This window comes from Penicillium verhagenii (genome assembly GCF_028828195.1).
Source record: "Penicillium verhagenii strain IBT 33310 chromosome Unknown utg000009l_segment0_segment0, whole genome shotgun sequence".
Taxonomy (NCBI): Eukaryota; Fungi; Ascomycota; class Eurotiomycetes; order Eurotiales; family Aspergillaceae; genus Penicillium; species Penicillium verhagenii.
In genome coordinates this window covers 1,589,895-1,604,542 of record NW_026643173.1, presented here as the reverse complement: position 1 = coordinate 1,604,542, position 14,648 = coordinate 1,589,895, and the positions used below count along the sequence as shown (strand labels likewise).

The 14,648-nt window shown below is 45.9% G+C and overlaps 5 protein-coding genes across 5 annotated transcripts; all 5 read right to left on the bottom strand.

Annotated features, from left to right (window-relative positions):
- Positions 1 to 70: 70 nt before the first annotated feature.
- N7466_009654 (uncharacterized protein) lies at positions 71 to 997 on the bottom strand (the record flags this gene model as incomplete). The annotated part of the gene is made up of 1 exon (XM_057169043.1): positions 71 to 997. One exon carries the CDS (start codon positions 995 to 997, stop codon positions 71 to 73), a length of 927 nt encoding a protein of 308 aa, XP_057017749.1.
- A 1,505-nt stretch (positions 998 to 2,502) lies between these two features.
- On the bottom strand, positions 2,503 to 4,671 carry N7466_009653 (tetratricopeptide repeat protein; the record flags this gene model as incomplete). The annotated part of the gene is made up of 3 exons (XM_057169042.1): positions 2,503 to 2,851; positions 2,911 to 3,420; positions 3,470 to 4,671. 3 exons carry the CDS (start codon positions 4,669 to 4,671, stop codon positions 2,503 to 2,505), a joined length of 2,061 nt encoding a protein of 686 aa, XP_057017748.1.
- A 2,577-nt stretch (positions 4,672 to 7,248) lies between these two features.
- N7466_009652 (GNAT family N-acetyltransferase) lies at positions 7,249 to 7,593 on the bottom strand (the record flags this gene model as incomplete). The annotated part of the gene is made up of 1 exon (XM_057169041.1): positions 7,249 to 7,593. One exon carries the CDS (start codon positions 7,591 to 7,593, stop codon positions 7,249 to 7,251), a length of 345 nt encoding a protein of 114 aa, XP_057017747.1.
- Positions 7,594 to 8,966: 1,373 nt separating this feature from the next.
- N7466_009651 (uncharacterized protein) lies at positions 8,967 to 9,849 on the bottom strand (the record flags this gene model as incomplete). The annotated part of the gene is made up of 2 exons (XM_057169040.1): positions 8,967 to 9,501; positions 9,563 to 9,849. 2 exons carry the CDS (start codon positions 9,847 to 9,849, stop codon positions 8,967 to 8,969), a joined length of 822 nt encoding a protein of 273 aa, XP_057017746.1.
- A 1,931-nt stretch (positions 9,850 to 11,780) lies between these two features.
- N7466_009650 (uncharacterized protein) lies at positions 11,781 to 12,491 on the bottom strand (the record flags this gene model as incomplete). Its single annotated transcript, XM_057169039.1, has 3 exons — positions 11,781 to 11,893; positions 11,984 to 12,280; positions 12,341 to 12,491. 3 exons carry the CDS (start codon positions 12,489 to 12,491, stop codon positions 11,781 to 11,783), a joined length of 561 nt encoding a protein of 186 aa, XP_057017745.1.
- Between the last annotated feature and the right edge of the window lie 2,157 nt (positions 12,492 to 14,648).

The following is a 14,648-nucleotide window of genomic DNA, read 5'->3' as shown; positions in this document are numbered from 1 at the left end:
ACATGGACACATAGCATGCTTGGCCGTTCAGCCCAGAGGCTAAAGGTCAAAAGATAAATACAATATTTCATTAAAGAGCCAGCCATGCCAATGCAGCCATTCCCATAGCAAGCGGGTTAGGAAGCGAAAGGCCAACAGAAGCAGAATTCTTGCTGGTGGCAGTAGCTGTTGAGGCGCTCGTGGTATTGCTTCCGCTGTCAGTGCCATCCGACAGTATGTTGGTGCTGGTAGTTGAGCCCGAAGTAGCGCCCGCAGTTCCAGTAGCAGATGATGAAGAGGAGGACGAGGTCGATGGCTTGGGACACTCGTTATCGTACACATATTGATAAACGTTATCAGTGCAAGTGGTTGCATTTGCAGCATCGTATGTGCCACTCGGATAAACCCAGCAGGTACCGTCGCCGTAGGGCGAGTAGTCTTCATTGTGCGTATTAAAGACAGTATAGCTGCAGGCATCGGCCTTTGCACAAATACTCATGCAGTTCGATGCACCGGAGCTAGCATAGCAGTTGGAATCACAGTCAGCAGGCTCCGGGTATCCGCAGACCGAGGCAATAGCAGAGGGAGTCTCAGTGGCGGCGCAGGAATAAGTAGAGGTGGTGGCGGTAGCGGTGGTGGTAGCGGTAGAGCAAACGGGCTCGTCGTAGACGGACAAAATGGGGTCGTCGCAATCCGTTGTACCTTCGCTCGCATCGAAGGTGTCTCCGGGGTATAGCCAGCATGTGCCATCGCCGTTGTCAGGGTCGCCAAGACGGAAGATCACGAAGCTGCAGGGAGGGTTGGCATTGCAGTAATCCCAGCAAAAGGCGCTGCCGTCGCTAGCGACGGCAGTGCCATCTGCTGGTTCCGGGTAGCTGCAGAGGGTGGTAATGAGGGAAGCTGTACATGTTGCTGCCGCGGTAGTGGAGGTGGCAGTAGAGGTAGTTGCAGATGCAGCCAGGGCTAGAGCCTGTGGAATTAATAGGGCGGAAGAGACCCAGAAAGGAGTGAACTTCATGGTAGCGAGCGTGAGTGAGGAGAAATCTGGGGTGTAAACATTTCCAATTTCGGGGAAGGTTACGAGGGTATTAATATTCAAGGCCAAACAGGGGGGAAATCCGGAACGAACCGACTCATCAGCCCCCACATGATCTTTGACAAAAAGTAAAATTAGATGAAGTTACTAGAGCCTCGCAACTTAAGCGAAGGGGGGCTGACAGCCACCCAGACGCCGATGATTTTCAGGAATCATCTTTTCCCCCCTTATTTTCTGGCCACACTGTCTTTGTCCCTTGAACACAGATCGACGGCGGGTGTTATTGAGCATGATATCGAGAAACTGCAGTTTCAACGTCAAGCGAATATCTCATCAACGAGATTTGCGTTTGGGTGTCGGACCCTCCCGAGGTCGCTAGACCCTGTTATGGGTGGAAATAAATCTAAAGTGGGGCCACCCAGGGGTCTCAAGCATTTTCCATCGTTACCCACGAGCCCCACGATCAAACCCTGCCAGGAAACATCTCACAATTTTGCGAAAACGTTCAGGCTCTTTGACTGGCAGGGTTTCGAACCGCAGAAATATTGCACCTGATTGAGACTCCCGCAGTGCTATATACGGAGGATAGTTCCATGTTAGACAGGGGTAGCAGGCTAACAAACCTAGTTGGCTTTTTCATAATGTAACGTGGTAATGAGTGGAGACGAACAGTGATCGGGAAGACCGTACGGCGAGTGTCTTAACCTGGTAAAGTTGGAAGTTTAGCGTGTTTTTTGAGTCGCACTCAAGACGCGCAGAATGTATATAATAATATGAATGTCAGCCTCACCTGCAGGGTGCTTAGACTTCTACTCTCACCCCACATAAAGCAATCACTTATTCCCCGCGGTCGCGCGCCTGGATTTCTTTGGAACAGATTGTACGTTACCATCCATTTCTTAGGTTATCCAGTACATACGACCATAGGGTGTGGAGAACAGGGCTTCCCGTCCGCTCAGCCGTACTTAAGCCACACGCCGGTCAGTTAGTAGTATGGTGGGTGACCACATGCGAATCCTGACTGTTGTATGTTTTTTCTTGTTGCTCCTTGCAATGATTTAGATTGAAGGGTGCCGCAGGAGTTTGTTGGTTTGCAATTGAGAGGATCACATGTAGTGCGTACTAATATATAACTATTGGTCCAGGAATTGGTCAGCGGGCACGAGCCAAAGCGCGACGGTTAGCAACTGTCAATTCGAGATAGGTTTCTTTTTACCGGTTTGATGCAAAGGTTCAATCTTGAGTGGTGCATTTGTTCTGTTGACTGCAATTACTCGCGAAATACATGAATGCTGCTAAAGTGCTCTTTCAATGGTTCAGATACCACCGTCCCCACCAGTTGACCTATCGCGACCAAAAAACAACCAGCTCATCATAGTCCACCTCTTTAAGTTCATCGATGTCTCGATCATCACCTTGCACTACGGAGCGGCGGAGCGTATAGGCTTCGTGGAGTTCTTCCTGTGCCTTTTCTTCATTTCCCATAGCTAAAGAAATCCGTGAGGCTTTATAGGTAGACCGAGCAAGCTCTTGCTTGTATTGTTGACGCCCACTGAAGACTTCAAAGCTTGGTTTATGAGCACTCTTGGCAAAGGCGCCTTAGCAATGGATTTCAACTGAAGAACATTCGAAAGGAGTGGATGCCTTGCTTCCGCATGGTTCTTAAAACGAAGATTATCATCCGCCAGTCGGTGACAGATGTCACCAATGCGGTGGTGGCTGTCTCCAAGCGTGGCACGATATTGTTTCAGGCAGCGGGTATGATACTCGAATCCCTCCGTAAACCTCCCCTGGCTCACATATACGTTGCCCAGTGCGTAGAGCATTTTACCAGTTCTCAAGTTGGAGATGTCAGTTCGATGAGATCTCTGTAGCTTGCAGGATCCGCAACTTACTTGAAGGACAGTACGTCGTCAACGCCATTTGCGTTTTTGAAAATTTCTATAATCTCAAGCAGTGCTTGCTCGGCTTGGACGTAATCGCCCAAGATCCAGTACACGAGCCCAATATTCGATGCTGACCATCCTTGCATTGTGTCTTCGTAGTGAGGTAAAGCTTGGAAACTTTCGATCGCCTTTGAAAAATACGTGATTGCAACTTGGTACTGAGCATCCATGGCGTGTGCAACGCCGGTTTCGTTATAGCCCATGCAAAGTTCGTAGTCAATCACAGATTCCCCTTCGGGGGTCTTCCTCTGTTTAAGCATTTCTAGCCATATTGACGTGTGCTTCAGGAAACTCTTCGTGTCATTCGTCTCCCCTGCAGCTGTACCAAGGTTGTGATGGGTATCACGGATCATGTATGCTACCTCCACCGAGGATTTATCTTCTAGACCGTCACATATTCCTTCGACCGTCTTAAACCATTCCTTGGACTCTTCTTGAAACCCTCTCTCAAATCGATACCTATTTATCTATCAGCAAAGTCTCAAAATCGACATTGAAGAGTACTCACCACCCAGCATCACCGAAGAGTGTTGCGCTAGCTAGCTCAGGACGAAATGATTCAAGTGTCGATACAAGCTCATACGTCTTACTCAAACTAACCAAACTGGGAAATACCGGCGCGCAACTTTTGTAGCGCGCAGTGGTGAACCGAGTCTCCAACGTCGCGAATGGCCATATACTCGAAACCGCCTTGATTGCGAGGTTGTACATCGCAATTAGTTGCTTGTGTTCGAACTTTTCTCTTGCCACATCTTGCACAAGTCGGTGGACCGAGACATCCTTTGTCTCTGGATTTTGGTTGATCAAAGAAGTTTGGAGAAGCTGTGCCCTTGATTCGTAGTACTGGACCAAGTCCCTCGGGAAGTACTCGAAGGATGCATATGCGCATGCATTGATCAGAATACCCTCCGGGATTCGATCGGGATCTAGCAAAGAGATTAAGCACAACAAGCCTAGACTTTTAGTTGCTAACCCATCCAAACCGATCTTTGATGAAATCGAGTGTACCTGCTCTTCGGTCGAAGTCATATCTCTCGTCAAACTCATATCTTCGATGCCGCTCGCTTTGTAAAGCGCGAGGAATTCAGAATAAGAGAGCCGCAACCGGGTCATGACACCAGCCATCTGTGTTATAAGAAGCGGCAAGCCTCCAAGTTTATTCACAACTTCTGCAGCATTCTGTTCTTGGTCAAGACGGGGAAATCTCCGAGTAAGAATGTTCAGGAATTCGACAGCATCATGGGTGGATAGTGGCTTGAGATCAATCCCGTGGTTCGCCATGTAGATTTGATTTTTTGCAAATGAGTCTCGACTGGTGATAAGCACGAAGCCGATACCAGTCGTTGGCCAGCAATCCTCTAGCACGTCAATGTCGTCGGCATTGTCAAATATCAGAAGCCAGGATGCCTCATTGCTGGCTGATGGTGGACTGTTGTATGATCGGACTGGATTTGACAGCCAGCCCTTGACTATTTCGCACGACACTGTAAGGTCTTTGACCTCAATTTGATCCTCAAGACCCAACCCAAAAGCTATATCCGCAAATTCTTCAGAAAGCTTTGTCTTGCTATCTGCGGTAACGAAAAATATCGCATCATATTTCGAATGTCTTGTGTACGCGTACTCCACCGCAATTTGAGTTTTGCCGATACCGCCCATGCCGCAGACTGCATAGGATCGAACGGAGGTGTGGCATAGACTATCGCTCATTCTATTTTCAGGGAGAAGATTTTGATCAATCAGGTCAAGAATGACAGCTCTGCCAAAAAAAGTCGCTTTTCTGCTTGTGAACTTTCATGGAGAAACAGGGCAGGATGGGGTCCTTCTTCACCACTTCAAAGCTTGTGATTGCCTTTTCACTTCCTTGGGATGGATGAAGGGAGGAACCAAAAGTGGCATCTTTCGAACTATTCAGGGATGGAGAGATTTTTGAAGATGGACCCTGCTGCGGTACTGCTAATAATCTGAAAGCCTGGACTGCTTCATTCTCTGTTGTCAAGCTTCGAGTTGTGTCGAAGTCGCCTGCATTCCGAGTGCTCGCTGGTAGGGGACTCAGTAAATGACCAATGGACACCGAGTATCAATCGCAACTTACTGTGGAACTTCCTGTATACCAAACCAGGCGCATGATCTGCTGCGCGTTGCAATGCACCACTTATCTTGTCATATAGGGTACTTCCAATTTCAACGTTGCAGATGGTGTTATGGTCTTTATCGGCTTCCACGACGATCCGGTTATGCGACTCGACTATACACCATTTTTTGGAGCAATCTATTTTGTTTGATATGAGTCAGTTATCATTGGAACTCCAGGTCTTTATTTTTTGAATGGGCGGATTCCGACTCACTACCACTTGGGAAGTCTTGAAAACCCCTTGATGGACTCGTGACTCAATTTTCTCATACGCAGATACGATTGGCGTCTGAATCCCCAGCAATTCGAACTCGTGGCAGCACTTTGCTAAGCTCTCGTTGTCATTGGATGTCAGGTCATCCTTTCGTGGTGCTCTTTGATTCAGGCGGATAATAAGTTCCAAGATGTTTGGATTTGGCTCGATATGCAAAGGTAAGTGGGGACTCCCTAGAAAAACAATGCCTGATATGACCTCAATAACTTCAAGGTGTCTAAAAACATGACCTTTCGTGAGAGATAAAGCCTAAACGATCGTTAGTCATTCGTCTGCATTCAAGACTCAATCAAGACCCACCCATTTCAAGCAAATCCCTCCAAGGCTGTGGCATATGAAAAATAGCGGCTTTCGGCCGTGTGGACTTCTGGAGGCTGGAGGAGAATCGCGCTTCTTCCCAGGGCAAAGCGTATGAAGACAGGCGAGTAGCTCGTGAGCTTCATCCGCGAGTCGTTGAGCAATGCCAGTATTGGTGTCCCCCCCCTTTAAACTCGTATACCCATATCTGAACTCTAGCACTGCACCCATCAACGAGCTTCTCTAGCCATCTGCCAGATTTATCCTGCCATGCGACCGGGAGCGAGGTACCAATTCCGGGGACAACAATAACACTTTGGTACAATAAAACCGGCAATTAGCAAATTTCGCTCTCCCTAAAGTCTCAATTTTGCGATCGTAAGACTAACTTGATATCCTGGCTTTTCGCTTCTCGGTCTCCGTGTCGTGGATAGAAGGGTCGCAGCATTGATTATGTCAAAAAGCCTGCAAAATGAATAGTAGATCTTTAAGCGATGCGGCGATTGTCATCGGCGTTTGAAGCGTTGGATATTTTTGAAGGGTACAGGGTGTTGAAAAGATGCAGGTCAGGCATGGCGGGGTAGGTGTTCATAAACCGGGCCAGCCTGCCCGGTGAGCAGTTATGTACTGCAATGTTAAGTCTTATCCCTGGAAGTATCTTGTGTAGGTCGAGAACATTGAAACATACGTAGGTTCAATACATATATCCACGGCCATTTCATGATACGCACACGACGCTTCAATAGGTGCCTGGATACTATTACCCTTCCATGTTTCTATCTCCAAGTCGTACATAGTAGGAGCCTTGCCCGAGTAGAAGTTTGAGGTACCTCAGCATGGCCTTTGCTACGGATTGAAATGTTCGGCTTCACTGGACGTCCTGTTTTGTTGTTGAAAAGGGTAGTTAAGAAGAGTTCTAAAGCTTGAGAATGGTGTTTGACTTTCTGTATGGTTGGCATTTAGTTCTCTCACGACGGCATAAAAGGGTGGATGAAAAATTTGAATGCAATTTACTTCACATACTGTTATAATTCTTATGACTGGGCTATCAAGTCTCTCTTGGAATCACATGATCATGTTTGTCAGTGATTCCTTCTTGTTCTATAGCAGGCTGCGTCTCGCTTCTTCCTTCCTCTTCTTCGCTACAGAATGCGTTCCATACCGATTACATTCCTTGCTCCTCTCTTCTTTCGTTGGATTCCATGAGTCTCTACTACCTACTAGATAATGTCTATGCGTTGGCCATGACCCTCTGATGCCACTTGACTGACATCAATTGATTTAAGTAAATACAGCAATGGCGACGAAGATGATGAGAAAACCGGCTACTCAAGAAGGAGATTCGGGCTTTGAGAATAGCTTCAAAAAAGCGAACGGTTACTTGAATAGGGAACACGGTGCTTGTAATTGTCCTATAAAAACTAGCAATAATAGACCTCTGTTTCACTAGTCGGGTGGCATAGCCTCAAAAAATGACATTGTGCTGCATCTCTTTTGTCCAATTTTGTCCAAAACCCGGTGCCATTTGGTTGCCTCATCTCCAGTGTGTCCAATGGTTCATGAGTTGGTAGCCAAACTAGGATCAAGACGCCGGATGAATATCCACACCGTCTTGTTCACTGTCACGAACCATTACCCCGATGGTAAGTTTCTCCTCTTCCCCTTCGGCTTGAACGGTGATATACGCCATCACACGGAAGCCAAGGCTTTTGTACAATGCACCGCCCATGGGGCTACTCAAAACGGTAACCGGTACCGTGTGAGCTCGCGCATAGTTTAGTCCCCACTGACACTGTTTGGTCCCGAGGCCAAGTCGTTGGTAGTCGGGACGAGTGCCAAGAATCCAAAGACGGACCTGGCGATCGCCATAAACATTATTGAAGTATTTTTCTGCTGCCGCTTTCGTTGCTACAGAGAATGCCTCCATATGCTTCTGGTTGGCGTCTCGTCGACCATCGCAATTTGCTGTTACTGGTTGATAATCGTTAGAAATGATCGTCAATCAGAGACAGTGGAACTACCTTTGGGGAAAACGGATTTTCTATCAGTCTTCTCAACTTGAAGCTCCCAAATAGCCAAAGATACTGCTCGTCTGTTCCCAGGTTCACTTCCTCTTCCATCAGTGACGATATTTACTACGAAATGGTCTCGCTGGAGAAACGAAGCTATCATGCTTCGGGTACATTGCCAATGGTCCTCCGGGAACTCTCGTCTGTAGACGAATCGATAATCCCATTGTGGAATACTGATTTCTGATGGCAAAGCGCCCAACTACAAATCGAAACACGCCGCCTTCCGCAACAGGTGACCGTATGCAACTCCAGCCAATGGAATTCAATCTTCTACAGATCCCGGAAGATTATCACCTGTCGATAAGATGTGGGGCAAATAGATGTCTCCTTCTGCAGCCCAAGCACCCGGGCGCCTAACCACGTTGTCAGAATGGCCCCGGCTAAATGGGCCATGCGGACCTCATGCAGTAGCTGTACAGTTTGTAGCCCATATTTGAAATCAAAATCCCTCTTTCAACTGAGCGGGCCTATTCGTTCTGTTGAGAAACCAATCAACCTTGGAAACCCTACCTAGAAGACATGACTAGGGAGCAGCTAATGAAAACCAGTTACCAAATCAGGTTCAGTGTACTCGCAACATCTTCCCGGTCAAGGACTATCTCACCACATAGCCAAGTTCAAAAACAACTCATATACCTCCTTCCAACGCATGTGCCGGTGTTTTGTTAGGATAATCTGTACTTAGAGCCACTTTTAAGCGATCACAAGTTTATCAAACATTTGAATAAATTTAATTTCAAAGCCACAAACATCCGATTCCTGGCGTCAGCAACATCAGTACCTACGCCCAAAATCGTTGACGAGGGGCAGGAAGATGACGGCGCCTATTTTATTCTCACGAAGCGAATCCCCGGGCGACCACTGAGTGAAATTTGGCTCACCATGCAATGGGCAGACCGATACACTGGCATGTTCTTTAGTCTTATTGGATGGACTACGCGAACGTAAGTCTATCTTCGTCACTTTACAGCCTAAGGATGAAACTTTCCTCACGGTTTACCCTATCATATTAGTCTAGGAAGAAGATACCCTTGGTATATTTGCTAGAGAGATTTGGTACTTTTCAGACTGTAGCGTTATCTACAGTATTCGAATCAAAGTTAAGATTTTCATCCATAAATCTCCACAAAATGCTACATACTGCAACCCACATTTTCTCACTATTAAAAAGGTTCTTCGTACAGCTTAGAACCTCCCAGTGGATCAGTCCAGTGCACCATCTGGAACCTCACTCCAGCTCTGGTACTGTGGTATCTCCTAATATAGCCTTCCCTCCAAGCTCAGACCTCATACTTCTGTTCTCCAACTCAGCTGGCATTGGGACCGAGCTCATTGCCATACTATGATCCCATTCAGGTGTATCTGTTGTATCTTGAGTACCGCTCTCCTGTGGCCGCCGCATTTCTTTGCGGCTGCGCCACCAAAACAGACCAACGCCAAACAGTAACAACGCTCCAACAACCGACCCAACCGCAATTCCTGCTTTTGCCCCAGTAGAAAGCGTATTTGACGAAGAAGCTGCTGCAGAGGATGACGAGGGAGAGGAGGAGGATGTGTACGCTGATGTGGGGTATATACTCAGGTCGCTGGCTTGGTACATTATCGTGATTGGTTGTCCCCACATCCTAATCGTTCCAGAGGCGGTTTTGCTAGTAGTATAATCGGGGCTGGGGGACCCTCCCGCTCTTGCGGCAACAAAGGTCGTCCCGGTATAGGTACTGACACAGCCTTGTATTCCTTCCACGGTTTGAAAGTAGAAGCCGCTGTACGCATAAACTGTCAGGTTCTCAGCTAACATGGGCGAGAGTTCAAAGAATGTCTGACCTTAGGCAACAAGTCGCTTTGGTGTTAGGCCCCACAATCGTAGGCGAGGGGTTTGTTGTGTATCCATGTGGGCACATCCCTGGGCTAAATACTGGGTCCCCTGCTGTGTTGCGTCCGGCATGATTGAAGTCGGGTGGAAAGCATGAAGCGTCCATACTAGCCGAGAAGGCATTTTGGAGCAGGAGACCGCTTGTTTCGCCATTGTACCTGTAACCCTCAAAAGTCCAGCTTGATGAGCAGTCTGCTGGAGGGGTAAAGATAGTAGTGAGTGGTATTGTTGATGTCATTTTGTTTATGGAGTGCCGCAATCAGTCCTCGCTGTCCTGCTCCCTTGCAGTACTCGGGTATAAACGAAAGAGACCCTGAGTATTTGAATCTTGTCCATCATATTGGGCCCCTGGGCTCGTTGAACTATTTCTTTCGTGTTGATTTGGGGCTGCGATGGTCTGAGTCCGACTCTGAGATGTATGGTTGGCTAAAAGCCTTGCGCTAGTTTACTACTATAAACAAAAGATCCCGCTCCGTTTCCCTTTTTCTTTTTTTCTCCCATTCTGGAAGTGATCGACGTTGGTTCATCGTTTTCTCTCTTTCTCTGTGGAAGTCTTGATCCTTCAAATGTTCTCTCTAGACCCTGAATTAAGTCAGAGCCTCAGGCTAATATTTCCCGAATCCTTATTTATGTTGTGTATGTTGTGTATGTTGTGTATGTTGTGTATGTTGTGTATGTTGTTTCCTTTGAAAGTAGTACGCTGATCATTTCAGTCTATACGAAAGAAATGTATGTGAGCGCAAATAAATCCCAACTTCTGGTTAGCGAATATAAGAATGTATCAGATATGGTCTTAATAGGTGTGTTGGTAGTTCATCTTCAAGATCAGCAACCAAGGGCTCGTGTTCGTATTAGAAAACGGACTAATACAAATCATTCGACTCTCGAGCCCCATTCAAATCCTTACCCCGCCCCTTTTCGTCTCCTTTTCCCCTGCCTTGAGGCCCAAAGTGATCCTTGTCCGTCAAGAGGAAATGCCATTCAAAGTTAGCGTTACCAACGTTGTGACGCTCGAACCTGGCCCAAAAAACGTTAAGGGCGTCCAATTCGCGGTGATGGTATCCTGATACGATTTGCCTCGCAATATTTTCAGGTAACCTGCATTAGCGAATCATTCACAGGTAGTAATCTCCTCGGTTCAAAACAGCCTCAGTCTGATGCTTCCCAAACTACATATGGTTATCTTTACCCCGCCATCCATGGATGCGCACTTGGCTGATAGATGCTTGTAGTAGCTCTCTTGGGAAATCAGTCATGATTCATGCGACGGTACTGTTTGCCGTGGCCCTAGCGCCCCATTTAAAGCCTACAATTGCCAAGCACAGATTATTGAACCTAATAGAAAACTCTAACGCCCTAGAATTTGCACATCTAGTAGCATATTGTTTGAGAGCCTCACTTTTTATACTGAGTATGGGAACGAGAACCAGCCACCATACTAAACTATACTGCTTCCTTATGTTGCCCCTGGACTTGCTACCTGGGCACATATCAATCCTGCACATGTGCACGCTTCACGTTGCTGTTCTTAGTATGTAAGGTGACAGACACCTGGGCAGAAGTTGTATATATTTCCACATGAGCCTTAATTCATCAGTCCTTCCTTCATATGTGTTAAATCTTCTGCTTATATTTAAATGGCCCGGCTAGCTCAATGGTTTAGAGCATCAGACTTCTAATCTGAAGGTTGCGGGTTCGACTCCCGCGTTGGGTTTTCTTTCTCTCTTATTTTTTTTTATTTTTTTTTATTTTTTACAAGCCATTCTACTGCTCTTTACCGCCCACCTAATCTATAACTCCCCTTAACCCGTTACCCAGCCCTTGACGCCACCCTACCAATCCCAAATCTGGCCTCCATTAGGGAACGCGTTGGATGGCAAGGGATTTCCACGACGCAAATTAGAGAAGCTCAATACCTCTTCAGTTTAACGTCAGTCGCTGAGGTAGCTTTTGTGGTAGTAAGCCCCACATGTGCGATCAGAAGATTACTGATCAGTGATTCAATCGAAGCCGTATTCACATTCCGATCAATATTCCTGACAATGTTGCTATTAATATTCATATTCATATTGTTGAAATTCAAGTAACAGAAGAAGAAGACTCGAAGAAAAATCAAACGTTATTGGTACTGAATCATGATGGAGTTACACAGCCCGGCAAAGGCACGGATCATGCCAGACCGGCTGCGTTCAAGTTTTCAGTAATCTGTTGTTCTCTTTCCATTCCATGACGAGTGTCGACGGAAGTGGTCTTCGGTTGGTGAATATATGCTACTTCGAGTGCTAGATTAAGAAGTGTTGCGAAGCTGCCATGAGGATTAGTCAAGTTTAGACAAATTTGAATCTTCAATTATCCGTGGCGAGAAATCTTACAAGGCAATGAAACTGAATGCTTCCGCTGCATATTGGCGGCTACAGACAATCTGGCCATTCCAGCGATCTGTGCGGCAGCTACGACGATTGAAATCTTGAGCCAAGAAAATGAAAGCCGTGAGCCAGCTAGAATGCGCATGTTAGTGATCTTGTATTTCAATGAGTGGCTTTTGCGACGACTCACAGGTAGGAAAGCACTGCGTCCGTGGTGAAAATCACAAAGATGTGTAGTGGCTTTCTCCTCATCAAACAGCTTATGGTTGATGCCAGTATAGCTAGAACGAGTGTGACAGTAGCCTGGAGGAAAAATTAGAATGCTGAGATTTGAAGAAAATCAATATGAATCGCAGTCTTTACTAACAATCGTTAGAGAATAGATAACGGTGAGAGTCTTCGTGTCTTTTACAGCCCATGCTGTTATGCCAAGAACGATGATCGCGCTAAACATCTGTAGGAATCGGCTAACATTGCTGACCAGGCCAAGGGGATGACCAAAGAAGCTCGCCATATTGAGCCTTGGATATTTAGGAGATTGTATTTCCGAAACAAGCTTGACTTTTCAGAATGAACCAGGAGAGAATTATTGAGAATTTGCATTATTTATGAACAAAATATTAAAAAAGTCTATGACTCTATATCCATCTCGCGTGGGGAAAATTATCAAGGTGATGATGTCATCTTTGCTTGTTCCGTGTCAGGCACTCGTCCACGTGTGCTGGGGGTTACCGAAAAGACACTGAGAATTTACGAAGATTGAAATTCTATACGATAACTGAATTGTTGAACAATCTGATCAAATGTTGTCGGCTGACATGGTTTTAGCGTTTTTTTTTTACTGGGCGTTTCCGTGCCCCAATTCAAATACCAGTAGTGAACATTTATGACTGCTTTCAAGAATTTTTCGAACTTCAATCAATGACTTCAATCAATGAATTCGATTTTGTAAATTGGTTTTTTTTTTCTTTTCTTAGCGACCATGGAGGTCAAAGTAGTATGTTCATATTGATTATTTCAGGCAACATTTTTGAAGTCAAGTGGATCTATAATCGTACGAGCCCTGCGATCTCTTCGCCTTCTCCGTCCGACGATGTTTGCGGGTCAGATAGGCTAGTCTGAGAGACGGAACGCTAGAAGCCAGCAACGCTGTCGCAATTTCCACCACAGAACAAAAATAAATAGGAACAATATTCCAGGTCAGGTCACGATCTTTATACAGGTGAATGACGTATGCCAGCCTTACTGCAGCGGCAACAACTGTACTTTATGATTGTTAATGTAGAGCACTTTTAGAATAGGATAGTATGTAACTAACCAAAATCCCGCTGAGCATAGTAGGGCTAAGGCCATTGCCTTTTTTCTTTTCCCCAACTTCAAGCCTGAATATAATTAGCTCACAATAATTCGATAAGGGATAAAAGTGTCTAACCAATAATTGATTTGAAAGGCAAGCCCACAATGATCATGTTGGTTATGAGAAACACGACGGCAACATCACACCAGTATATGAGAAGTGAGATGCATGAATTCGGGTTATTGGCGTCATGAACCCAGTAGCTGCCGACAGGTTGGCATTGAAATATAGCCACAAACATAAAAGTGAGCGTCAATATCGTGATTAGAACAGCCAAAATAATAGTGGCAATCCTAAGTGTCGGGAATATGCGTTTGTATAGAAAGAGTATCGAGAGTTTCACCAGCCCGCTAGTGATGATGTACAGAACTTGAATAGCAAGTTGAATCTGATATCCTGATCAGCATTTCCACGCGGGACATTGTTCAGGGAAGTTTAGATACCTTCCCTACGATTGCTTCATTTGTATAATTGGTGGGCGTATGAGTTCCAATGCCGTAGTCAACGCCTTGTTGCAGTTAATATAGGTATTTGCTTCTGTTGGATTTGTTGACATACCCAAAATTATAGATGCAAGCATTCCAAATGACGTGACCACAGATCCCATCACAAACCAGTCATCTATGCCATATGTCTTCATAATCCAGACACGAGATATCACTCGCAGGACAGTTGCAACGGCCGCAAGCCCAATAAGGGCTGCTGACACCGCGATAAGCGGCGTTCCAAGATGACCATCGTTTTCTTAGATATCACATCATTCATCGATTCACATGTGAAAAGATCGGCATTGGAAAATACCTTCATTTAATCCCGCATTCTTCATCTGCACTGAGCTCCGCAGGGTGTCCATTCATTCCAAGGCGGAAGCGGATACTCCGCTCATCAATTCCAAGAATTGAATAAGCCAGACGATATAAACTGCAAGGCAAAGATTATTGAATTTTTGAGCCAAGACAGAGCCAGGGCATTTGCATTGAAATAGTTCCTGGATGGTTGGAGTTTGTGCAGGGGATTTTATCTAATCAAGGATGTCATTTGCCGCAGTTCGACTCGTCATTGACCCCGCCCCTTTCTCGTCTCCACCAGTCAAAGTTTGGCGAATATAATATCAGATTGATAACCTGAAATTGGGAGGTAGATCAATATCGGCCAGTGCTGGAATGCATTAATATTGATAATTGGTTTGGCATACTCACTTTCTGCAGGTAACTAACCCATATTACGTCAGCAACCTATACCGTACGGCGGTAAGAAAATTGGTGAAGACCTACCTCGGCGTCTTAAATCCAAGATCAGTGAACAAGGGGATCA